Source organism: Atractosteus spatula, chromosome 1 (assembly GCF_055471065.1).
Source record: "Atractosteus spatula isolate fAtrSpa1 chromosome 1, fAtrSpa1.hap1, whole genome shotgun sequence".
NCBI classification, from domain to species: Eukaryota; Metazoa; Chordata; class Actinopteri; order Semionotiformes; family Lepisosteidae; genus Atractosteus; species Atractosteus spatula.
This window is the reverse complement of record NC_142706.1, coordinates 36,058,111-36,085,663: the sequence shown is the minus strand read 5'-3', so window position 1 is coordinate 36,085,663 and position 27,553 is coordinate 36,058,111. Positions and strand designations below refer to the sequence as shown.

Genomic DNA, 27,553 nt, shown 5'->3' with positions numbered 1-27,553 from the left:
TGTCTGCTGCTTTAATATTATTAATAACTAGAATTATTGATTGATGATTATTTACAGTAAAATATGGATGTGCATATGTATACTACAACACAAATGTACCTCTTTAAATGAAAAAAAAAGTTTTAACTCGGCATTATATCTTCACCTTTTATCACCATATGTAGAATAATGTTTTTTGTAACTGAATCAGAAAGAAAAGTTGAAAGAGAAATGACCAAAATTGTCACTGTATTCTACGGCAAGAAAAAACACGACAAGAAAGAGTTAATCACTATGCCTGACTCTGGGTCTATGTAGAGGTCTACTGGCTCTGTGCGCTTTCGGCCAATCAAGTATGAGATCTATGACATCACGTTGTCTCTGAGGTTTGATGTATTCGAAAGAAGGCACCAGCAAAACAAAAGACGAGGAGTATCTGTGGGGAATGTATCAAGGGGGAGGTATCTTTCGCAAGATATTTTCACATTTCTGTGACATGTAAGTGATTACAGCCTTAGGGGGTGCATGTGATGTTTTCTATTAACGTTTTATCGCGAAAAGGCTTTTTTTCGGGTTGCAGATATGCACTGGATGCTCTTTTTATGTTTTTTTTTCCGCTCTCATGTTATCAGGTTTTCTTTTTAGGTTGAACAGTGTCAGACTGGTTTGAAAAGAATGATGATTCATAAACCCATGTATTACGCGATTGTTTAAAAAATCCGTTAATATTTAGTTAGCTTTTCTAACAAAAATAATATTAAACACAAATTTCACATTAATTAGACGAAGTATCCCTTCATGTTTGAGAACGTTTATGTGATAAAAGTTTAAAGCTGTAACAGTTCTTTTACCTTTGAAGGTAAATAATGCACCAGTGCTAAGCCATCGTGTAGAGTCTGCAGTAAGGGTTGTTTCTTGTACAGAAACCACACTGCTCAAAATCTCGACAGCAAATTAAAAGTTAATAATAGTTACAGTTTTGATTAATGTCAGTGGAATGCATGGTCTGCAAAACTCATGCGCGGTTGTTGCAAGAACCAGCAAAATAAAAAAAAAGATGTAAAAATGAGCTGAAAGCTTGTAGTCTTTGTAACATTGTTCCTGTTTTTTTTCCGGTGTGTTGAGAAAATGATGAACTGCACGCATAATCTCAGTGGATGTACCTGAAAATCGTATTTGCAACAGTCTGTGATAACGCCAATAGTTGGGCATATCAAAATATAATATAATATGTTCGTATGCATTTGTTCAAAAATGCTCTAGAAAGGAGAATGAATATTTTGGAAACAAACATCTTCACTCATATGACCTGAGGGTAATAAAATTATATCTGTGAATGACTTGTAAACGAGAAGAAAAATGTGATATACCATTAGTATAAGAATAAAATAATGTTTAAAATAATAAAGTTCTAAGATATAGGCTGTATATCATAGTAATGCAAGTTTTTGAACTTCAACAAAAATAATAAAGCATAATTTAATAACTGAAGAAAATGAAAATATATTAAAGTTCCTAAGAACTTTATTATATGTAACACTTTTTATGAAAATACATTTTTTTATTTCTGAAATTCCAGAGCTCTTTTGAATTATATTAAAAATATACTGTATGAAACATAACAGGCCTGCAAATTCTCAAGTATGCTTGGATTTCATATAATGCGAGATGGATAACTGAAGGCGTTATTTAGAAATTTTAATATGTCTTCCATTCCAGGTAGAAAGTTCAAGAAGTGTTAACAGTAATTATTAACAATTTTAATAACCCCGGTTTGATATTTATTTTCAATGATAATAGTCTGAGGCAAAAACGTACATTCTTGCAGTATAATAATTAAAAGGGAAATAAAATAATAGCCACAAGGAGCTTTTTGTGCCTGACTTTGCTTTTGTCCCCAAATTTATGGAATATGTAAGGTCCTTTGTTTTTATTTTACTGAATTGATATTCAAAGAATCAACAATAACAGGTGAAAATCACATATTAAAACACTGCATTTTCTGATAGATGTAGAACTTAATTTCAGGAGGACAGCAAAACATAAAAGACTTTAAAATATTTTATGGTAAATGGAATTTATAACGAAAGTCCGGGAGGGATGACAACAACCAAGCTCAATCGTACTCAGCTGTCAGTAATTAGCAATCGCTCCCGTCATCCTTCCTCTACCAAGCGCTATAAATACCTACGTGATCCCCACCTCTCCCTCGTGTACGTCTTTTGCATCCCACCTCGACCCCATCTTCACCTCTGGAGCTACCCCTTGGTTACCCTGTGTGGGGGTCCTGGCCTCCTTGTCCTATGGCCAGGAGGTTGGCCTTCAGCCAAGCGGGTTAAGCTAATATCCACCCCATAATACTTTCATTATGCTTTAGTCTTGGGTGTTGTGGCTCCTAGTGAATTTACTGTTGGACTTTAGTGTGACTTCCAAATCTTCTGTGTTAGCAATAATCCAGCAATAATGTTTTTAAGCAGATTTGTTCAGGGCTATGGCAAAGCAGCTCTCTATATTAGCTGAGGTTGGCAGAGCACACAATGCGAAAAGTTACACAATGCAAAAATGTCCAAATTATGATGATGGCTCTTCTGGAATTGGAAGAACTCTCACAGCACAAATCTCTCTAGAATCTTCTCTTCCTGTCTTTTCGTTCCTGTTTCCTCTCTCTTTACTGTGTGTTCTGTCTATCCTTCTCTAAGGCATAGTATGTTCCCCCCCTATAAAGGTTGAATAAATGACCCCACTAAAAATGGTCTGGTCACTCTGGCATATTGTTACTGTAAGAGGGCTAAAAATGATTTTTCGGAGAATTAAATTACAGACACAGCCACACAGTACACGCATTAACTTTCATTGCTGCGTTAGATGTACTACATTACAACAAGGCAATATTCACTATGTGGTTCACTGGCCAAAGACGATGGATAGGTGGCTAATGAAAAGATTGCTTCATTTATTCTGTTTCTCTACTCTTACTCTTTAAATCCACTTAATATGGAATTATATAACTAAAGGGAAATTTCGGCAAATAAAAATAACACAAGTATGTTGTCTCTGAACATCATAAAATATAGTACACACTAGTATTTACTGTGGTTATTTTGTAAAGGTTTTGACATGCTTGTTCTAAGTAAAGTTTATATACTTTATAAAAAGTTTTAATATTTAAAATATTTATTTTATTAGTTGCTGTAATTGTTATACTTGTAAAAAAGTTGTAGTACCTTTTAAAATTCACTTGATAGGGAATATTAATATGAAATCATGTAAATAAAGAAATATTGGTAGCTGAAAATATATATTTCTTTCTGAGCATCATTAACAATATTAATTTATTTTTATAGCTGATAGCAGTACCACATTCCACTTAACATCTGCATCAATTTCTTTGACTCGTTCACTTGTGGTCAAAGCCAAATAAAACTATGTAATGTACTATGGTAGGTTATGCATTATCAACCAAACAAGACTGCCTATTCCAATTAACAAACACAGCGGGATGTAACACCTCCACCCTTAATAACAAACATAATGTTATTAAAGCATAAAGCAAAGTGGGCATGACTTCAGAAACATTGCTTCTTAAAAATAAGCAGGCGTTTTAATGAGGAAGTGAAGTTTTTGATAAATAACAAATCACCCTCAACAAAATACAAGCAGTTCTGTTAAGACTCTATTAATGTTCCAAATTTCATGTTGAATCTTGAGCTAACTTGACCGCGGTACACATACAAGCGTTCTGAAGTCTCTCAGATACTACACCAATACTGTCATGACAGCATCCTTTGGCTAGTGGTTGCCCTGGTAAACCGTCACATTCTCACAGTTTTCTGGGGTTTTGCAGCTCTGACCTGAACATATTTTTGCCATCAGTGTTAATCAGCTCATTATTCAATTCCCGCTTTTCTATATGAAGCCGAGATGCCGCTTTGACGGCACTTCATCATTTTTCCACAAGCACCCTTGCACCACCACTTCTGTCTCTCCTCACATTTTTATTTGCTAGACAGTCTTGTCTGCACTTGTTGCAGCCCCATGACCGCCCAAAAGCCTTTTTTTTTACAAAACTCGTTATTTGGTTTCCACTTACCTGAGCCTCCCATTTATTTTTCTCTGATCGACGGGCCGCCTGGCAGTTTTTACCCTGAAGCTTGAAGCTTTCCTTTTGTTTTTTCATGGAGCTTTTTACTTGGTTTCTCTGTACCCAAGCCCCCCTTTTAATTTTTATGTTTTTTCAGGGCACTCATTTTCGTTTTCTCCTTACCCGAGCCTCCCTTTTATTTTTCTCTGATCGATGGGCCGCCTGGCAGTTTTTACCCTGAAGCTTGCACTTTACTCTGCACATATTTCTCTACTTCAGGATACTCACTACTCAGTTTCTCCGTATACCCAAGCCTCCCTTAATGTATCTTTTGGCAGGATGCTTGCTATCCGGGAGTTCTCTGTACCCGAGCGTGCTCTATTTTTCCTGCCATTGTTCTACACAGTAGATTTAACTCCAGCGTTACCCGGCACACACAGCCCGTCTTTGCTCAGCGTAGCAGCCTTGGTCGGTTCATGTCTTCTAGTCGTCCAGCTCCTTTCTCAGGAAGTTCGCAATTCAGTTCCTCCCGTACAAGAGACTCCCTGTTTTCTAAAAGGCAGATTTTGTGCTGCAGCAGTCGTCTCTCTGCACTCCAGTCTCCTGCTCCAGTGTATCAGTGTGATGGATTGGTGGCTGAAAGAAGGGACATTAAAAAAAATTAAAAATCCACACCAAGAAATTATGAAGCAATATCTGGGACTTCCAACTCATCAGAGAATATGGACTTAGGCCTACCATCTTCTGCAAAAGAATCCAACCCAGAAAATTATGAAGCAACACCTGGGACTTAAAACTCATTATTTAATATGGATTTACCATCCTCTGTGACACCTGAGTTTTTAAGCTTTGAGAATGTGGAAATGGAGAAACAGACACTAAGACAAACTGAAAGGCCATCCTGCTTCAAATAAACCTGGAACTGTGAAAAGGCAGAAATATGATGACAGTTATTTATCCCTTGGATTTGTTGACCCAGGTAATAGTTCCCCTCAATGTGTCCTATGTGCGAAAGTCTTCCCAAACAGCTCATTTTGAAAGTATGCATCCAGATTGTCAAAGCAAAAGCACTGATTTTTTCATTCAGAAGCAACATTAAAAACAAAAACATTCATGGTTCAGGCATCACAGACTGAGAGAAAAAGCCACTGAGGCATCTTACATTATTAGTTATCATATCGCATGTGCAGGAGAAGCTCACACAATAGCGGAAAAGCTTGTAAAGCCATGTGCTATCGATCTGATCAAATGTATGAAGGACGAAAAGTCTGCTAAGCAGATATCTGCAGTGTCCCTTTCGATTGATACAGGTGCTCGCCGTATAAAGGACTTGGCATTAGACGTGAGGACTGAACTAATATCCCGCCTAAAGCGTTCTAACTTTGCTCTACAAATGGATGAGTCCACAGATGTTGCAGGACTAGCAGTGTTGCTTGTGTTCGTGAGGTATCAGCATCAGCAGTCACTGGAAGAGGACCTTCTTTTGTGTTAACCATTACCGACTAATACGACTAGAGTTTAATACGTTGAATAATTTTTTCGAGAAAAACAAAATAGCGTTTGAAAACTGCATTGATGTTTGCAAAGGCAATGGTGGGAAAAACATCTGAAGCCATAGCTAGAATCAAAACCATTGCAAAAAACTGCAGCAGGAGCCATTGCATTCTTCATAGGCATGCATTTGCTATGAAGAAAATGCCACTTGCTCCTTCAAATGTCCTCGAAGAAGCCGTAAAAATTATAAACTTCATGAAATCTCGACCACTGAATATGAGACTGTTCAAAATCCTTTGGTCCTACAACTATTGTCTTACAACTATTATTATTAATCACCGAATTATTGCACTTGACAGGGCTTCTTTCATTCACACTTTCTTGAACGTCTATGACAAGCAGAGATAGTGATGTCTCTGGTGCAATCTTTTGCAGTTGAAATGTCACTGTTTAAGCAAATAATGCACAAACAGTGGCTTGTTACATTATTAATTTGAGTGTCTCCTCTTGCCAGAAAGCTCTAAATTGCATTTTGAGTGTGGTTTTTGACTTTTTCTAAATTGCAACCCATAAATAAAGCTGATACAGTTTAGACTTACTGTATTTTAAACTGTATTACAGCAGCACATTGGACAATGCAATGTAAATTGCAAAAATGCACTTGGAATCTGTCCAAGCCCTACTACGAAAATTATTTAAACTGCGACACTTATCATTCATCTTTAAATAAACTTTATTTTATGTAGCGTTTTAAGAAAATAGGTAATTAGATTGCTCATAAACCTAATTGCTTTTTCTACATAAACACAGCGTGATTGCTCTCTGAAAATGCTTTTTCTTTATATTTAGGCTCAGATTTCAACTATAGATCGTATTATTATAAACTTTCTTGGAAAAATGTCTTTTATGTAAACCATGTTTGCTATTAATTCATTTAGGGCTAGAATATGTTCATTGTCTTCCAATCGAGTCGAGTTGACATTGGAAGCTTGCCACGCCCGGACTGTTACACCAACGCATTAGCATGTTAAAGCGATTTCATTGAGGAGCCTAGCTTTCTTAACTAGTAAGTACTGTACTTCCTACTTTGAAAATACCTGTGAAACCGGTTTAATTCGTCACAGCCAGCACTCCCGCAGAGAGGGGGTTGTACTCGTTAATGTCTTAGCACAAAGCAGAAACTTCTTGTATTTTCCGATGACATACAAGTGGAAAGATTACAGATTTTAATCGTCTTTTTTCTGAACCAGGGAAAATCTGATCATGTTTCTCTATAACAATAATAAAAAACTTTATTTTACATTATTTTACATATCCCGCTTACACATCGCACGACTTTAATAAATCTATTCTTTATTAATACTAAATAAATAATACTAAAAATACTACAGCAAAGAGGTCACTTGATTTTTGGAATAATTCCAAATAGCACAATGATCCACTGGCATCCCTGAAGTCTGTTTAGTCCATAATCTTCCAAATACAATCACTAAGCAATTATAACAATTATACCATCCTATTTCTTTGTGATGTCCTGTAAAAACTAAACCTATTTTTATGAGGCTTTTACTCAAAAGATTTCCAAACACACAAAGCATTTGTGAAGTACTATAGTATTTCTAAAGGTTACTGGTACAACATCAATCATTAAAGCTTAACAATAAAGTTTAGATTGCTGACTATGGACTAACTACATTAACTAACTGCAATGCAACAGTATACATTTTACAAGTAAGAATATCTGGTTGAATTCTTGCATTTGTAGACAATTTAATGCGAGAGATTTTAAGTTTTAACAGAAGAAAACTACGAATATGAAAACAGCCATAACAACAAAAATTACTGTGCAAATATCAAAAGGCTACTTCAGTAATGAAATAATAATCACAGTAGAAACCAGACACTGTTTACACCATATTGTTAAGAAAGACTCAAGACAGAAATGTTCATGTACAGCTGGAAAAAACAACTTCTAAAACAACAGTGAATGCTGCAACATTATGCCCATGCTTTTCCACACTTGTAAGGATAACCTTAAAACTTAGGCTGTTGAGTCCAATCAATTAAAGCTGGAGTTCTGTAGGTTGTACAGGCTTAAAAGGTAGATCGGTAGTTTATCTGCAATATAGTCCAGTACTTCAGGTGTTTCTTGTTTTAATTTTCCTGCTTATTAATGCTTACTTTCCTACATTTCCAATGCGGTTCACTATCATTATACACAAAAGCCAAACCATAAACTTTGAAGCTAGCAGACTTCAAGAAAACACCTGTTGGTGTTAAATGTGAGGTTTTATTATAATCTAAGGTATGAAAACAAACTAGCTACATTTTTAACACACTTTATAATACACCACTTTTTTGTTGTATCCCAAGTGATTTGAAGCATTTCTGTTTTAATTGAACTTCTAGAGTTATTTCTCCAATGTTTAGGAGGATATCGCCATAATAAGGGCATGCTTGTCATATGCTAAAAGAATAGCTTATAACAGGAAATGCAAAGTCTGTTTTTTTTAAAAAGCTCCTTTAAAGCCTGTGCCCCAGAAGGTCCATTTATGTTGAGCTGTGAAAGTGCTTTACAGTAAAAACCTTGTGTAAATGGTTAAAAGCAATGATCCAGGGACCAAAGGTGATTCAGAACCAATATTTGTGTGCTCGGTGCAGTCAGATGTTGAAATTTGTTCCCCGTTTTTGAAAAAGTCCCACTGTATGCTGTTCCTTTTATTTACAATAAGAATCTAGGAACCTCTAGGAGCCATCAACTGCAAAGTGACATGACTGAGAGCCTCTTGAGTCCTGCAGATACAGGGTACCTCATAATTTTAATGAAATCAAATGTGTACTGTACGTGTAAAACTGAAGCTGACCTAACAACCATCCCCTTTTCTGCAGAGTGTGTTTAATTGTACTGTTTCAGCACATCAGTTTTTTTTCCCCCACCAACTTTCCAGAGGAGCTATAAATATTTTAAATAAATACACACAGTATTGCTCATAAGGTCTGCTATTTGAGGTTATTTTTTTTTGAGTTATTTAGATGCATACATCTTATTTTATCTCAGCTTTTCAGCTGAGATACACCGATCATACATAAACAATGCAGTAAAAAAATGTCTCATCAAGTATTTAATCATTAGGTATAACAGTTTCCCTTTAGGCCTCTGAAAACACCACCTTCTACCTTGTGAATACCAGTACCTCCTAATTGTCTAAAGGCTTTATTTCTTAAGAGCATGACATTAAAAACTGCTCAACTTTACAGCTGCATGTTTGCTTGCAGCATTCCAGTACCTCTCAAGAAGTGAAAACAAATAACCTGCTGCAAAGCTGCTTATTATGCAGAAAAAAATCTCAGTTACATTCCCAGATCATAATCATTAGCTTTCCCAGCTGCAAATAACTACAGGTGCAAAGAGACAATGTTCAGACACTCAAAACAACCTGCTGAAACATGAAACCAAGGAATTGTCTTCAGAGATGTTTATTGTCTGGCATACCTCAGGATAACACAAAACCTTCCATACAGCCAGAACTATATGGTGTACTGAGAAGAGAGCTAATATACAAAAAGAAATCATTTTCAGACCACCATGACAGCAGAACATGAACCCTGTACTGTCCACTTAATACTTGAAGATAACGATTTGTGTGACAAACAAATTAACAAAGTCCCTATTTGTCCTAACAAGGTCCCAAACCTGAATTTAAAAATAAAATATCCTTTGCGGGATGATATTTCCCAAAGGCAGATGACCCCACCTGTTGCTTTAAACGAAAAAGGTTTTGTAGAGTAACAACTTCTTTCAACATCAGGTTTGCCCTCGCTAACAGCAGGCTTTACAGCTATCGTTTGTTTGGTAAATATGGATTTACAAACTGCATTATTAACCAAACCATAAAAAAAAATCTCGACACCGACATTAATCGTTTAAACCTTTATGCAAAAACAACAAAGGAATCATATCTCGCCACTTGGCAGGGTGTTATGATGAAATCGTGTCTTTGTTGTTGGGGCGACTTTTTTGGTAGTTATATGATGATTAATATTACTAAGTAATATTCTTTAGTATAAAAGTTTTTTATTATTGTTATAGAGAAACATGATCAGATTTTCCCTGGTTCAGAAAAAAGACGATTAAAATCTGTAATCTTTCCACTTGTATGTCATCGGAAAATACAAGAAGTTTCTGCTTTGTGCTAAGACATTAACGAGTACAACCCCCCTCTCTGCGGGAGTGCTGGCTGTGACGAATTAAACCGGTTTCACAGGTATTTTCAAAGTAGGAAGTACAGTACTTACTAGTTAAGAAAGCTAGACTCCTCAATGAAATCGCTTTAACATGCTAATGGGTTGGTGTAACAGTCCGGGCGTTGCAAGCTTCCAATGTCAACTCGACTCGATTGGAAGACAATGAACGTATTCTAACCCTAAATGAATTAATAGCAAACATGGTTTACATAAAATACATTTTTCCAAGAAAGTTTATAATAATACGATCTATAGTTGAAATCTGAGCCTAAATATAAAGAAAAGGCATTTTCAGAGAGCAATCACGCTGTGTTTATGTAGAAAAAGCGATTAGGTTTATGAGCAATCTAATTACCTATTTTCTTAAAACGCTATATAAAATAAAGTTTATTTAAAGATGAATGATAAGTGTCGCAGTTTAAATAATTTTCGTAGTAGGGCTTGGACAGATTCCAAGTGCATTTTTGCAATTTACGTTGCATTGTCCAATGTGCTGCTGTAATACAGTTTAAAATACAGTAAGTCTAAACTGTATCAGCTTTATTTATGGGTTGCAATTTAGAAAAAGTCAAAAACCGCACTCAAAATGCAATTTAGAGCTTTCTGGCAAGAGGAGACACCCAAATTAATAATGTAACATGCCACTGTTTGTGCATGAACAAAGTTATACTGCAATTTTCCTTAGATACGCGATTAAAAAAAATAATTTTTTTGAATCCCCGGCGGAACACATTCCATAAGAATCAGCGCTTTTATATATCGCCTTTAAACACATATATTTAAACACGCGTTTACGATTTAAATCAAAACGCGATTCAAATCAATATAAATGTTTATTTTGTAACGCATAGGTGACTATTCATTGTTATTAAAAAGACTTAAATTCGATCATGTTGTGATATTTAGAAATATAAATTTGTTTGGTGCGAGTGAGGTTTTATTTAATCTCTGACCAAGGGAAACGTTTCATTTTTTCAAAGAAATGTTTGTTAAAAAAAGAAGTCATAGTTCCAGTGGGATTCGATCACAGACCATGTGACATGGGAGTCAGGAACCTAACCCACAGCGCCACCGGCCAGTCACATGTAGAGTGCTGAAAAAGCACTACAGAAACATTATACACAGAAGCATAAATTACCTTACACTTAATTTAAACACAAGCTGTCTTTAGCCCTCTAAGCTGGTTCATACAGAAATGTAGAGAACCAGGCTCAGAACAAACAGCTTCATTAGCGAATACATATGCAGGACAACTGGAGAAGACGTTTTACAGTGGATGGATTTTTAGAAACATCCCATCAGTGACATCACTGAAGTCAACTCCTAGGTAACTGTCGTGTGGATAGTTTCACAAGAATCAGACAAAGGTTTAAGCATCGCTTGTTCTAGATAAAACTGCAAAAAAAAAAACAACAACCCATAATGTACTTCTTTTCGGCTCTGTTTGCCCAAATCATATATTCACAACGTGAAATTAGAAAATAATATTACGTAACCAAAATCCGCAATATGAAAACAAAACCTGTGAAATTGTTGACAGATGATGTACTCGTAACATTTTTACAAGACGAACTACAACATTTAAAAAATGACTTGTATGTACTTGATATCTCTAATCAATCCATGGCGATATAGTTAAAGCAGAGTCCCCGCACTGCATTAAAACAAAACGAAAACTAAAACGCCCTGGGCATACCGTTTCGCGCTTCTTATCAGTTGCTCAAAAGTAATTTGACCATATGAAATGCATAATATAAACCTAGAAACATATACGTGAGCAGTATTTACATAGTATCGGTGTCAAGACATACCTCTCAAATACTGTAAATCAAGTTAAAAATATCTCAAGACCGATTCTGGTCATAATGAAACCATGTTAAGAAACATCTTATGCAGCATTTCCTAATGTAATAGGTGCTCTTGACTGCAAAGTCCCCACAGGGCCTAATGAGGCTGATTTTGATAACAGAAAGTCAATTCACAGCATCAGTGTGCTAATTAAAAAACAAAATAAAATTCTATCCTACAATTATGAAGGTTGATTACATCAAAAGCAGTTATAAATGTGTGTGCCCTCAATGGGTGGGATCTGGACTTAGGTGTTTAGTTTCTATCATCACATTGTTTCCTGTTATCAAATGTTGTTTTATGCATGGTGTCACACAACCTGCACATGACCCTCTGAGGGTGTTCCCATACAGGGGATGAGACATCATTGTTGCATGTGCTCTGCTGCATTATACCCTTAGGAAGGAGAGAATTCCTCCCCTCCCCCTGTACCCTATGATGACCTTCCTCCTATTTATCTTGGTCAAAGGGGGGCAGAGCTGAGAGAGAGCTGATTCTAGTTAAACAGTGACCAAATTCTTATCCTGCTTGCACTTCTTGTTGGGTAAAACCTTGGAACATTTTTATTTAGAGGATTGCATTACACTGTATTGTGTATTACCACTTGGATGATATTCTTGTATTTTATCTTGACATGCTTCCATATCCTCCCAGTGTGGGTCATCTACTGTTAATGCTTAAATACTGCATTTATTGATCCATAACAAATAAAATTCACAATGGCTTATAGAGGAGCTTAGAGAGGAGTGACTTTGACATTAAAAAATCCAACTAAATTGATTGAGACAATGTAAAGGAACACTGAAACCCACAATGACTTGCAAAAGTATCAATTTTTTCTTAATGGCTTTTTTGATGAACTACAAATAATTTATACAGTTTTTTTAAATGAATAATTTTATTCAAAACTTGAGTGATAAAAAGTGAGTGTTTATTTTGAGTATTATTTTTCAAATTTAATGTAAACCAATTTGTAGGTATGTCTGGATGTCAGTTAAGTGCCCAGTAAAGGTGTGAATGACTAACACACTGTGCATATAATGCATGCATTTCAGTATCATAAGCATACAAATGTGCAACATGTTTGTGTTTTCTGTCTCCTAACGACAGGGTATGTGCACTGAACAACAGTGGATCAAGATTAGAAACCAGATGAGTCACCCTTTGAAATAAATTGATGCCTATTGGAAAGGTAGGAACACAAATGCAAAACTAAGTCATAAGGGCGAATTCAAGATTGAAAATGAATTAATAAATAATGTAATTTGTACCAAATGCAGCTGAAATATAACAAATCAAGTGGGAAAGTGAGATATACCTTAAATATGCTTTTCCCAATGTTTTAATGTGCAGTGGTTTGAAAGAAGACGGTCAAAGTCAGGCAATGTGCCATATAAACAAAAGCATAAATTAAGACAGGAGTGAATTGAAAGATCTGGAATGGCAGAAGATAACTATTAGTAATTTTTTTCAGAGAGCACATTTTAAATTCATTGTACTGAATAGAGGCATAAACATCCATTTGAGAAACATGTTATCACTTCTTTTCAACAATGTAGCAGGTTTTTTTTTAAGTCAGAAAATTAAGTTACCTCAGCTTTTACTACTGCACCTTTTTTGTTATTTAAGATGGAGCTTCTAGATGGCAAAACAATGCAAAACATAGCTGAACCCCACTGTTAATCCATCTTATGACTTCCAAGGTTTTGATTTGTTCCAGCATGCTAGTTCTACTTCCCTTTTAGGTGCAATGGCATTTACATAGCTGTTCAACATTAAAATGTGTGATCACTGTCTGTTTTTATAGTTTTCATATTGATATAGCACTTAAGTGTGCTGTTTTATCACACAATGGTACTGCAATGTATTTCATTTCTTCAATATTTCTGCCCCAATTTGGGCTAGTAACTCTTTATTCTGAGATTGTTAACCAGCAACAGTAGGGCATTGAGAATGTCCAAATTTAAAAAGGTCATTATGATTAGTGGCATAATCTGCACAATAAAAGTCATTACAGGTACAGCTAAAAAATGTTTCAATTTCTTTTCTCATTCAGGCTGGTGTATCAGCAGATGAAAGTTTTGTCCAAAGTTTCAAACATTGCATAAATGGAGGAGCAACTTAAGAAAAGAGCATAAAGGTATAGCCATGGGTTTGGCAAAAACGTACTTTGAAGTATTCTGAGTAATGGAAAATGAATTCAACTTGTGAACAAAATGTGTTATTTTCAAATATGGAAATCCCAGAAGAAAAAATCTCCCAAAAAAACTTTCATGAAGTCCTTGGAACAAAACAAACAAAGCTGGATAAATATCATTGTGACAAATGCCGCTATACATCTAAAGACCACACACAGTTTAAGAAACATGTATTACAGCATGAAGAAATTAAGTTTGCTTGTTCTTACTGCAGTCACATTTCTTACACAAAAGGTGAATCCCAGCGCCATCTTGTAGAGCATACAGGGACATTTCCTTATAAATGCTCATTCTGTGACTATGGTGCAGTTAGGAATGACTATATTGTAAAGCACACTCAAAGAGTTCATGGGACTGTTAAAAGAAAAGGACCACCTAATGATCCAAAGATCATTAGAGATGCACTGCCTATTAAATGGTCAGTTGTGGAATCTAAACGTTTTGCACAGCAAAATATAACTACAAAAAATGCCCTACCTTCCACAGTGAACACCTGTGAAACACCTGTGAATGTAACGGCTAGTAACAAAGGCTTTTTAACAGATGGAGTTCTCAACAAAATGGTCAACAGTGCCCCTACAGAACACACTTCTAAACCAAAACCTAGTGTTCCGCCCAATGTTCAGGTGGAACTCATAGCTCCGCTTAATGACCCTATAGATCCTGATATTCCCTTGATGGTTGCTGCTCCTTCAGATTTAATTATACCCCCTAATTGTCTTGTTGAACTCGTAGAAGTACATAGAGTAAATGGCTCAAAGGAGCTTGAGCTGAAATTTATTTCCCAACATGTTTCAGAAAGTGACGTAAACCACGAAAAAGAGGACCAGGCAAACCGTGTTGGTAGCTACAGTGAAGCAGATGGATCACAACAGTTAGTTACATCAATGTTCCCATGTAATTCCCTTCCAAAGTTTGAAAATACCAAAACATTAACAACGAGCAAAAAGCCTAAAGCAAGATTCACACAAAAGGCTGTTGCAAATACCTTTAAAGACAAGAAAAGCTCTGAATCTGCAGAGATCTTGCCTAATGTTCAGAAAATTCCTAATCAGGGGATTTCTGAAGATCCCGACTCCTTTTTGTCAACAGATCAAAGAAACTTTGAAAATTCAGTAGATATTCCTTGTGCAGCCGAATCTGTGTTAGGAAGAAGTAAAGAACATTTAGATTTTAGGCCTTTTGGTAGGAATAACACTGAGAAAAATGCCGAGACTGAATCTAATGATGAAATATTAGAAAATAAAGAGTGGCCTGTAATTTCATCAGTATTTTCTCTTTGTTGTGGCACTGAAGATTTTCCAGACTGTGTTAGGTGGGGTCAAAATCTGGATGGTGTTTGTGGCAATAGATGCAAAAATTATTTGAAAATCTCTGAGAAGCATGATAAAGTGAAAAAATATAAACCAGATGTACTGGATAAACTTTCTCAGAAGAAAATTAGGAACAATGACAGCAAAGCAGACCATGATGTGAACAACAGTGAATTTACAAAATCCATAACACATAAAGACATTCTTTTAAATGACTTGGCAAGTTTACCGGATTCACAGTTAGAAATCACAGAAAAACCACAAACAATGACCTGCAATGCACAAATTACAAATGGTAAAAATACAAATGAAGGTACTCCTACATATGATTGTGCGGTTTATTCCGCATCCAATTGTGAATGTTCAGAGTCCACTACATGTGGCAAGAAACAAAACCTCCCAGATAATTCTCAACCTGTTCAAGAAATTAAGAGCACTATAAAGGATCCAGATTGTAGAGAAACGTCTAAAAAGTGCATTACATTTGAAGAAAAAGAAGCTGTTGAAACACCTACTCTTACAAACTCCTCAAATTCACCCAAAATGATGATTTCCAATAACAAAAACAGTCAAAGACAAGAGGTATTGCATCATCAAATTGAGTCTGTAGAAGATATACACTCTTCCAGTACTGAAATGGAAGAGAATATAGAGAATCGCTTGTATTCCCCCAGTGTTCCAAAACATAAGTCAAACGCTGAGGGTATTTATGAAGATTTGGATAATGCCATGCCTAGTCATGAAGGCACAGCTCTTAAAACACTTCCAGTGGATGAGACAATTCCTGTGCAACCAGAAATGAACTTGAAGCAGCATGATGATGACCCTCAGGCCAATCCATCAGTGGAGTCACAGTTGTCTACATCTTCAAAGACAGGGGCTTCTTTAAAGGAAATAAACACAAATCCTACTCATAATCAGGATGGTAGCAAAAATCAAATGCAAACACCAAGATGGAGAAAGAGTAGAAAAATGGAAGATTCACCACCAGTGTTTATTCCACAAGGTGCTGTACTAAGAATTTTAAATCCAAATCAGTCTTTACAGTCAAAGGTTGCATTAAATACCAGCCAGGACTATGAAGACTGTCTTGAAACTTTGATTCCTAGACCAGTTCCATTTACCAGTTTGGAAGAAAAAAAGACATGTCCCGAAAGTTTCCTTTGGGATAAAGAACTTTCCAATCTTACAATAAAACGGAAAAGGTCGGAAGCAGAGAATGAAATCTTGGAAGAAAATCAAAAAATACACTCACAACTCAATTCATCACAACTTCCTGAATGGAAATCCCAGAAGCCCAAGAACAAAAAATGCAGAATGGCTTCCAAAGTAAAAATTTGCAAATATTCCACAGTTGAATCCAAAGCAAAAAAAGACAGTCTTTGTCTTACTCCACTAAGAAATGACCAGTTAATTAAGCTTCCTTCTGTCAACCAACCTGTTGTTGTTCTCAATCACCCTGCAGTAGATACTCTTGAAGTGACAAGTGTTATGCGAACTGTGAACAGATATAAAGGCAATGTTCTGAAGGTTGTTCTCTGTGAAAGAACTAAGTTTTCTTTGTATTTGCATAAAAGGATAAAGAAACAGTCTGAACCATTGGAACATACTGGTCCTTTAACAGAAAGACGCATGTTAAAAATGAAATTTAAAAAAATTCACCAGGATAATTACCAAGTTGTGGGATTTGTCCCTGAAGTTTCTCCAGCAAGAATCTTTAAGTGTTGGTTTTGTGCAAGAATGTTTTATAATCAGGAAGAATGGTTATCTCATGGACAGAGACATTTAACTGAGGCTACCAGGGACTGGAATGCAATTCAGAATCCCACTAAAAAATAAATTTGCTTCTGCTTATTTTCAAGTTGCCATTGCAAATTATTATAACAATATTCTTTGTATTGCACAATTTTGAAATAAACAGTCCCAATAGTATTGTAGAATACTGTTAAAGTACATGTTTAAAAGAAAGGTGACATTACAGAGAAATATATTGTTTTGAGATTGATGTGTAATTTAAATGTTTATATTTGTAAATCAACTTTAAAAACATGAGCAAAAATCAAATGTAAATCTTTAAAAAATATGGTATACTACATAAACCTAAAAAGCATTAAATGTGTGATCTCAGGTATAAAGGTAAAATGAGATATGAGAGTGTGGTGACATTCTGCAGCAAGGTAGAATGTTTTTTTCTGAACTTTGATTAGTATTGGATTATTTATTTTCTTATATTCAGAGTTGCCTAATGATATGTAGTACTTAAGTTTTTGTTATGTAGTATTTTACACCTATAAGTAAGCACATACTAATGTGTTAGCTAGGATGTGTTGATCTGTCTCACCAGATTTTTATAACATTCAGATATCCTTTCATGTAAAGGATATCTGAATTGTAGTATTATACAAAACCACATTCTTTGAAAACTAATAAAGTAGATAGATAAATGATAAAATTTATGGGACTGCCATCCATGCATTATGACATTGGTGCTAGAATCCAGCTGTCTTTATACTTTTAAATGTATCCAGTTAAAGAATAATTAATTCAGTTACCCACTTTCCCTGATGTATTCAATCCCCAATGAACAAATTAAGGAAATTCTAGATGGACAGAATGGCACATTTTTGTATGTGAGTAACTCACGTGGAAATTCTAGCCTTACATAACAGACCCCTATTTACTAGGAGTTTAAAAAGGGATGGTTGGCTGAACTTAGGGGAGTTTGATGGAAGACTTCAGCTGTGTGAGAGCACTGCTTAAAAGACACGTATATAAAGTATATAAAGAGAAAGGAAGCTAATGGAAAAGAGATTTATAGGAACATGGGATCAAAAGTCCATTCTAAAAAAGAAGGAAGTATCTACCTTCATTAGAGAAGAATTTGGAAATATTTTAATTCGGGGTCTACTAAGGGGGTTCCTTAAATATAGGACCCTTAGGTTAAAAGAAGAAGACTTAAAGACCAACTTTTTACACTCCTTCAGACCCTTTGGTTACTTTTTCTTAACTGCCTCCTTAAATGTGAACCACAAGTGTTCAATTGTTTTAAGACCCCCGGATGAGATGGCTAGTAGAGAACATTTATTTTGTGGGCCGTTAACCATTTCTTTGTCGGTTTAGATGTATGCTTTGGAATATTGTCATGCTGGAATGTCCAGTCCTTTCCAAACTTGAACTTTATGACAGAAGGAGCCAGGTATTTGACCAGGATATCCAGAATGTCGAAGTTCATGATTTTCCCATTCTTAAAAGGGCTCAAGGACCCATAGTTGCAAACAACCCCTTAAAATTAGACCCCATTATGACCCCTATTGTGATTCAAATTTAGATTTGGCAAATTTGTTGCTTTTATTTATGGTTTCCTTTCAGGTGAGGCTTGCTACCCAACCAGAGTTTCTACATTAGAGACAATAAATGGAAGATGTCTGTTCATGTTGCAGATCTTCAGTACAGGCTTCCTGATGTGTTTGTCTCAGAGCCTTTGGTAGCAAGGTACACTTGCATGCACTTTCTGGAAGTGTTGCCACTATAATAGTAGCCTTAAAATTCTTAATAATGGGTACTATATGTGGTAGCATGGTGGCACAGTGGTTAGACTCTCAGTGCTGGGACCTTGGATTCAATTCCTGGGGTACTATCTGTGTGGAGTTTGAATGTTCTCCTTGTGTTTGCGTGGTTTTCCTTAGGATGTTCTGGTTTCATTCCATAGTCCCAAAACATGCTGATAGGTTAATGGCCTTCTGGGAAAATTGGCCCTTGTGTGAGTGTATGCATGCACTGTTATGGACTGATGTCCCATCCAAGGTGTATCCTGCCTTATGATCATTGCTTGCTGGGATAGGCTCCAGTTGCCGTGTGATTCTGTTTTGGATAAAGCAGTTAAGAAGTGGATGGTTAAGTACAATAATGAATAGTGGTAGATTAATTTATACCCTACTTGTGAAGATCACGTTGTTTGCAGTCTTGAAGACATTTCCAGCATAAACCAAGCATGCTGCTACTGAATGTCTACCATGTGTTTCCAGCTTGGAATAAGAAAACTTCCAAGTTTTAATTTCTGTATCTTTCCAAAAGCTTCCATTGCACTTTCAAAGAGCAGAAATATTATTGTAGACTTGCATTTGTTGAATTTTATTTAAAGCAATACTTGCATCTGATAATAAATGTGACTAATGTTTTCTGGCATTCAGTTATGACAAGGAGACTTTTTACAATACTGTTACAATTACAGTATAACAATTGTAGCATTTATTAAGCAGGACATTATCCAATTCATACCTTATTCTGTCACGTAATGTTTTTGTTCCTATTTTCTCGAGGCTATGAATATATTTGGGGGATACTGTTTGTAATTAAGAGCTCTGGTAGTAATAGTGTAGTTTTTCTGCATAGTGTTATGTGTGTATATATTTATGACGTGCTGTTTCCCATAAAAATTAACTTATAAATGAATACTCTTTAAAAATGTACAGCTAAAAGCAAAATATTATATGATACTCTGTTTATAAGTCAGTGAATTTTTGTATAAAACTAATTTTTTACCACCTGAAAATTACAGCAAAGCTTAAGGCTTTAAAAAGAAAGTTGCTTTTTAGTAATGATTTCTAGTTTATGAAATTAATACTTTCACTTATGCCAGGCATGGCCATTTGTAGTCCTTAAGAGCTACAGAGTTATGATATCTGTATTTGAAATTGTTAAACTATGGAATAGAAGAAAATATCTTAAGTGGGTTAAGTGGTTAATTTAGAAATTTACAAATTAAATCTTCTCTCTAAAATCTACTGGATTGTGGCCCTCTGGGATTGTTGGTCATTCCTGTATTGTACTGTGTAGATGTTCTTGTTTTAAAACATGACATTTTAAAATGTTGAGTGTACTGTATGAAGCCAAGTATAACACTAATATTTCATGTTTGTTGATATGTACTGTTTTTAAAACTATTTCTCTGTAATCTGTTGAGTTACAAAAACATAATTTCTCTATGAATCTGTTACAAATATACTTATTTAGCATATAGGTTTAAGTTTTTTAGAATTTGTGTTGCTTTTTCTAAGGGCAGACAAATGAAAAATTGCTTTTCCTAACTAAGCCTCAATGTATAAATATTTACATTTTGTAATAAAACATAATTTTTCAGAAATACTTCTTATTCTGTTGTTGATATTCTGAAATGTAACAGATGTTTTTCCTTTTTTTTCCTGTGTTATGCATCCAATTTAAGTTTGCCCACCGATGCAAACAGCAAAACTATTTTGACATGTGCTGTTATCTTCATTGTCTTCTTCGCACTGCAAACCCACAGCATAATACAGCTGAACATTAGGAGGAGAAATGGTACAAATCTTGTTTAACTGGACGTGTATAACAGCCACACATCTGTAAGTACAGAAACAAGTGCCTGGATTGTTCAAATAGAATTTATCTGCATCATGTCCTCCATTTTAATTATACATTTGTATTATCGACTTTGGTTATATGTATTGGTCCCTTGTTCACAAGTGTATGTGAGCCAAGGCATTGCTTTCACTATAGTAAGTAATTTTTGAACTGCCCATTAAACAAAACAGCAATACAGGATTTTAAGTGTTTATCTGCCCAGTTATACATCTGCTTTTGGTTACATTTCAGTGTTTTCAGTTTTTGTTCTCCTGCAGGCTTTTTGATTTATGAAGAATCCATCGAGACATTATTTGTAATTCTGTGAATTTCTCTACTCGTGTACCACATATTATATACCACATACCACATTTGGAAGAGCTTTGGTTTGCTTTGTTCTAATATTTAATACTTTGTGATCTAACACGTGAAATTTCAATTTCTTATTTTATTCTTATTTATCATTGTAATTTATTTTGTGACATGAAGAAAATATGTTTTCATGTCACCTGTACCTTTTGTATTTTGATGCCTTAATAAAGCATTCTTTTTAACTCACTGTTTTTGTGGTTAATCTCAAAACAAGATAACATAGATGGAGCCACTCCAGATGCTCAGAGGTGTTTTGCAGTGTACAGCAAAGAACATGGCAAGGTACATCAAAAAGTAGCACCCAACATGTTTTTATTTTTTCAAATAACCTGCTGCAGGACTGCACTACTCTAAAACTGCCAGGTGGCACAGTGAATCCATAAGTGCCTAGTGTCTAACATACACTAGTTTTAAAACACATCCTCTGATGCACCTTGACACATCATCAGTGATGTTACTTGGGGTCACTGGGTGTTTCAGGTCTTTCAACATCAGGCACCCTTATCCAGGCGACCCAGCCAAGGTTGATGAAGCCCTGGCTTGTGTCCAGGTAGCATTGTCACCCACAGATAACTCCTCTTGATACAAAGCCATACGCATCCTCTGCAGCCCATCTCAACAGGATCACCTGGTGCTCTGCACGCCTTCCCAAGGCACTGATTAACCAGGTCTTCATACTTGGCTCTCTTCCTTTCACTGGCCTCCTCCATCCAGTCTTCCCAGAGAACCATTAGTTCTAGCATGACCACCTTCTTAGATGTTTCAGACAGCAATAAAATGTCTGGCCAAAGTTTGGTCGCTACAATGTTGTCATTAAAAATCACTCTCTTTGATTAAGCTATGTTCCTAGGTCAATCTTCTGATGCCAATCACTCTACATTGCCAGGAGATCCACTGACACTTTGGACTGTGGCTGTGGTGCTCACCTGTAAATCTTATTTTAATAATATTTCAATAAAAATTGGACATGTTAACTGTTTATAAAAATAAAATGTATTAACTAAGGAATAGGATGGCACACTTGTTAGTATGCTTTTGTATGTTTTTTTTTTCATAAATACAACAGTAGTACCAAATGTCTCAGTGTCTCTCAAAATTAAATGATGCATGCAAACCTCTGAACTAGAAAGATAACTAAGATATCCATCTATTTCTAATGGTGGCGAAGTGGTTAGCATTGCTACCTTGCAGCATTGGGGTCCTAGGTTCAATTCCTGCCATCCTGTGTGTGTGGAGTTTGCATGTTCTTTCTGGGTTCTGTGGTTTTTCTCCATATGTGTGATATGATTCCCTCTCGCACTCCAAACCATACTGGTAGGTTAATTGGTTTATGGGAAAACTGGCCCTTGTGTGTGTGTTGGTGTCTGTCCTGTGATGGACAGGCGCTACGTCCAGGGTGTATTCTGCCTTGCGTCCGTTACTTGCAGGGATAGGATCCAAATCCTCTGTACTGGATAAAGAGATTAGAAAATGGATGGAAGTAAAGGCACTGTGTGGATGGAACTATACACAGTGTTAGAAACCCACTATGAGATCTCACTGAGGATAAATTATTTTATAGTGCTGGCTTAAGGAAACAGCCTTTCCACCTCTCTAGCACATCAGTATATCAGTATATCATAATATAAACATCTTAAGATGCTGACTCTGTGAATCAGCATCAGCTATGTTTGCCCAGTCCTTCAATGCTAGCAACTACACAAAATCTAAAATACAATCCTCATTTCAATATCTATGTACTGGGGTAATTAAATCCACACTGAACAATCTCTAATATGTTCAAAATTAGACATCCAGAATCCTGATCGGGATGCATTACTCCTGTTTTCAAGTCCTTGCACTGGCTTCCTATCAGGTTTCGAGTTTTGGGTCAACTTCAAAATCCTCAATCCGTCTGACTCTGGTCTTCTAGCTGTCCTCGAGAACATCTACATCCTGTGGGTAACAGGGCCTTCTCTAGCTGCACCCCAGAGCTCTGAATATGTATCCCCAGTGATATCAGAGTCACCTACCCTGAGTGCATTTAAATTTAACCTCAAAACCTCTCTTTTCAGAAGACATAATGTCTGTATCTGCTTCATTTTCTAATTTTGGTAGCACTTCTAACTGCTTGACTTTCTTACAGTATATGTATTTACTTTGTAATCTGTGGTCCTTATAACTGTTTTTACACCTACTGTATTGCTTTGAGATGCAACTTTTAAAGGTGCTATATAAAATAAAGTTTTTTATTATTGATATAGAGAAACATGAACAGATTGTCCCTGGTCCAGAAAAAAAGATCTAAAGTATACTAGTTTGTCACTCTTCTCACACTTTCTTTGCTAAATGGCTTTTCATACTAATCTGATCAATCTAACTGCCTATTTTCTGTGCTTTCTCTATCCTGGTAGATTTATAATTATTCTGAAAATCTTCTTCTTGAAATGATTCATTTCTAAATTCCTGTTTTCACTGTTAACATCTTGCAACAACTCTGCGACAAAATATACACTTAGCTCAACCTGACAGTTCATCCTGCTACCAACATTGAATAAAAAAAACCTTTAGATTTCTATCTTTATTTAGTGGTTTCATTAGTGACGAATGCTAAACTTTCTTGGAAAAATGTTTTTTATGTGTTGCAAAAAACTGACTTGCTTTAACAAACTATATTTACAAATCCTTTCACCTGCTCCATTTCTAAAACTTTTTGCTCATGTGCATTTTTGTATTTTTTACACCTCTAGCACTTTAACATCCTTCATTTTCATTTGCCTTAATTTAAAAAAATCATTTGCCCAGCCTAAGGGGGGTCTGCTCTCATTGACAGCTGACACTCCTCCATACACTTAAGTTAAAAATTAATAACGCAAATGTAAATGTCATTTTTACAATTTGTTAATAATAAAAATGTTAAGTTCTCTAAAGCTTTCTCAGTCAAGTATGATATTTCACCCAGGGAGTTGTATAAGCATGCGCAGGGAGCAAAAGATCAGCTAAACAGGGAAGAAAACGCTTTCAGAGAAAACAGTGTTTCAGCTGTAAAGAATACAGATCACCAATTCAATTTCAGGCTAAACCTGTCCCCACACACCTTGCCCCCACTGCGATTAGAATATACACAAACAAAGCACTGAAAGCTTTACAGCAGATGGTCAGGTGTTACTTAGGGATAGTGCGTAATTCTGGCTTTATGAACTCACACCTGGGATTCGATTAATTAAAAAAAAGTTTTTTGTAAAAAACTGCACCAGGTATTAGATCTTGTTTATATTAAAGTTATATCACTGGGCAGTGGTGGACGGTGTGCTATTTTGTCAGTAACCTGCTAATCTGCTTAACAACTGTAGAAAACATTATTTTATTTCTGTACAGAATGCTTGTTAAGTTTACAAAATTAAACTGTTTCAAATCTTAAATTAAGAAGTAGTGTAGTCTGCAAAGGATGAACTAATAGGTTTATTCCATGCTGAAAAGAGAAGAGAGAAAATGCAACGTTTCGGCTGTGAAGCCTTCTTCAGGTGTGAGGGTCTTCAGCTCAAAATGAAACGCTTGGAGTTTGAAATGTAGGGTGCTCTGAACGAAGAAGCATGTTAAAACGTTTCCGAAATAACCACAAGACTTTGATGATGGCTTAAAATGATGCTTAAAATGTTTATGGAGAAAGTGGAATACTGGTATTTTTTCTTTAAAATACCAATATCACCCATATACATGCTGTAACGTAGGGATTTCTATATAACACAGCCTTCAAACCAAACGCATTTTAAGACCTCTACTTGTGAAAATGTTTACAGTCTCTACATTAACTATATACACATTACTACTGACAGCAGGAAAATTCCTATTCTTTACTCAGCAGCTTATTAAAAACAGCACCCATGATGTTCAAACCGATTTTTTTTACACAGAAGACTGACACAGCTTTGCGTTGTGAATCTCTTTTTCTAATAAAACATTTGTCAGTCTGTCGGTGGGGGGAAGGGGGACAGTCTTTTATTGGAAGGTTCGCCTATTCTACTTTGAAAATGAAGAGGGGGAGGAAAAGTGTAACGAACAGTTCTTTCCGGACCCTATGCGGACGACACAGTCCGACGGAGTGGGGGAACACTAGGGAAACGTCATGCAGGAAAACGGGGCTGAAGACAGGGGGGCGTGTCCAAGGTGCGCTGGTGCACGGGGGAGGTGTGGCCGAGGCGAACAATCCGAGAGAGTAGTCCTTAGGGAATATCCAAAACACAAGGGTAAGTCCAAAACCAGAAGATCCATCAGAAGAAAGAATTAAAACCACGAAGGCCGGGTCGGAACCGGCGGACGGCGGACGGGGAACAGGAACGGGAACGGGAACGGGAACAGAGGGTAAAACCTTAACGGGACCAGGCGCTTCCAGGTCCCGGACTCGCACGATATGGAAATCAGATGCGGAGCCCGGATGAGCGTCAGCGCCTGGCTTTTAAGGTGGGCTGGGAATAGGGAACAGGTGCAGAGAATAAAGTCTTAGTGAAAGGGCTGGAGCACCCTTAAGGAGGGGGGACTAAAGTCGTGACAGTACGCCCCTCCTTTTCAGGGCGGCTCCGAAGCCCTAAGAAAAAAAAAGGGGAGAAAAAAAAAACTGATGGAATCCAGGCTGCCAGGATGCCGTCCGCGGGGTCCAGGTGTTGGCTCTGCATTCTGTAACGAACAGTTCTTTCCGGACCCTATGCGGACGACACAGTCCGACGGAGTGGGGGAACACTAGGGAAACGTCATGCAGGAAAACGGGGCTGAAGACAGGGGGGCGTGTCCAAGGTGCGCTGGTGCACGGGGGAGGTGTGGCCGAGGCGAACAATCCGAGAGAGTAGTCCTTAGGGAATATCCAAAACACAAGGGTAAGTCCAAAACCAGAAGATCCATCAGAAGAAAGAATTAAAACCACGAAGGCCGGGTCGGAACCGGCGGACGGCGGACAGGGAACAGGAACGGGAACGGGAACGGGAACAGAGGGTAAAACCTTAACGGGACCAGGCGCTTCCAGGTCCCGGACTCGCACGATATGGAAATCAGATGCGGAGCCCGGATGAGCGTCAGCGCCTGGCTTTTAAGGTGGGCTGGGAATAGGGAACAGGTGCAGAGAATAAAGTCTTAGTGAAAGGGCTGGAGCACCCTTAAGGAGGGGGGACTAAAGTCGTGACAAAAAGTGCCTCCTCAAAGCATACTGTGGTCAAAACCACAGTATGCTTAAGAGCTATAAAACTGGTTTCTTTACAAACAATTTATCCAGTGGGCAATTTCACAGACGTGCAAGCCTTTGAAAGGCTTTTTGAAAAACTAAAATAGCAAATATTATGGACACTATATTGACATTTTTAGAATTTGATTAATAGGGAATATTATATGGAATTGCGTATCTAAAGAAATTAATAACGATATAATTATATTCATATACTGTAGCTTAAATCCTGCTAAACTAAAAAATAGAAACAAGAAGCATATTATTGGACAATGTTGTGAGGCTTTGATGAAATTTCTCTGTAAACTGAAGAGTTAAAGAGGAGACACTTGTGTATCGCCTCCTTTTAAGCTTTTTTGCAATATATATATATATGTCAATATAGTGTCCATAATATTTGCTATTTTAGTTTTTCAAAGAAATGTTTATTTGTTAAAAGAAAACTCATGGCAATAGCTGGATTTGAACACCCGACCTCAGCCTTATAAGTCAGTCACTTAAGCCATCATGCACACATATCAATAGAAAGTCTTATACTACTGTTTGTGCTACAGTACATGAATATAATTATATCGTTATTAATTTCTATCGATACGCGATTCCATATTATATTCCCTATTAATCAAATTCTAAAAGTATGCTTTTGTTTACTCTGATAACGAGCGTATTCACAGAAAAGGTTAAAAGGATCACTTTTCACAAAGTATATAAACGTTATATGGTCAGAAGGAGCACGTAAAAACATTTCCAAAATAACCACATATAAGACTTTGATGCTTAAAATGTTTAGGGAGAAATGGAATACTGGTGTGTATTTTTTCTTTAAGATACCAATACCAGCCATATACAGTTTACATAATATGTTTATGTTCCTAAATTAATATCATTTATGAGCATGTGAAAGGCATGGTGAATCAGAGATTCTCAAAACTTACTTTGTATGATTGGAAACAAATACGATAAATATATCGGATCAACGAAATGCTGTGGTGTTACTTTTTGTCACTGAAAAAATAAAGCCTTTTCATTTACAAAGACGGTTACAAAGAAAGTGGACCAGGGTAATAATTTGAGTTTACAGTTTGTCCAAGGTCATTCATTATTAATACTATTAGTAATATCTCCGATAAAGACTTTGATGCATAAAATATTTCTGCATAATTAAAATATTTATGATAAAGGTGGTAGGTTGTGTACTTTTGTCCAACTGAGCAATCTTGCTTTCATAAAATAAACCAACTTTTTTAATGTTTAATGATTAACATGCTGTAATACACAGTTTAAATTTAAAAGTCTAAAGGGTATACAACTTAAATTCTTAATTGAATAAAGATTGTCCCTCAGCAGTGTTTGGGATTCAAAACCAGGTGTTTTCTGGTGACAGCTCAAATGCTGTACAGGTGAGGTTAAGCTTTATTAGCTCCACCTTGTGGTTTTACAAGGTGATTCCGGA

General features: G+C 36.4%; 1 protein-coding gene across 1 annotated transcript; it reads left to right on the top strand.

Annotated features, from left to right (window-relative positions):
- Positions 1–12,789: 12,789 nt before the first annotated feature.
- Positions 12,790–16,997, top strand: znf518b (zinc finger protein 518B). Its single transcript, XM_088921566.1, has 2 exons — positions 12,790–12,839; positions 13,704–16,997. The coding sequence occupies exon 2, from the start codon at positions 13,842–13,844 to the stop codon at positions 16,995–16,997; it is 3,156 nt and encodes a 1,051-aa protein (XP_088777692.1). The 5' UTR covers positions 12,790–12,839; positions 13,704–13,841.
- The last annotated feature ends 10,556 nt before the right edge of the window (positions 16,998–27,553 follow it).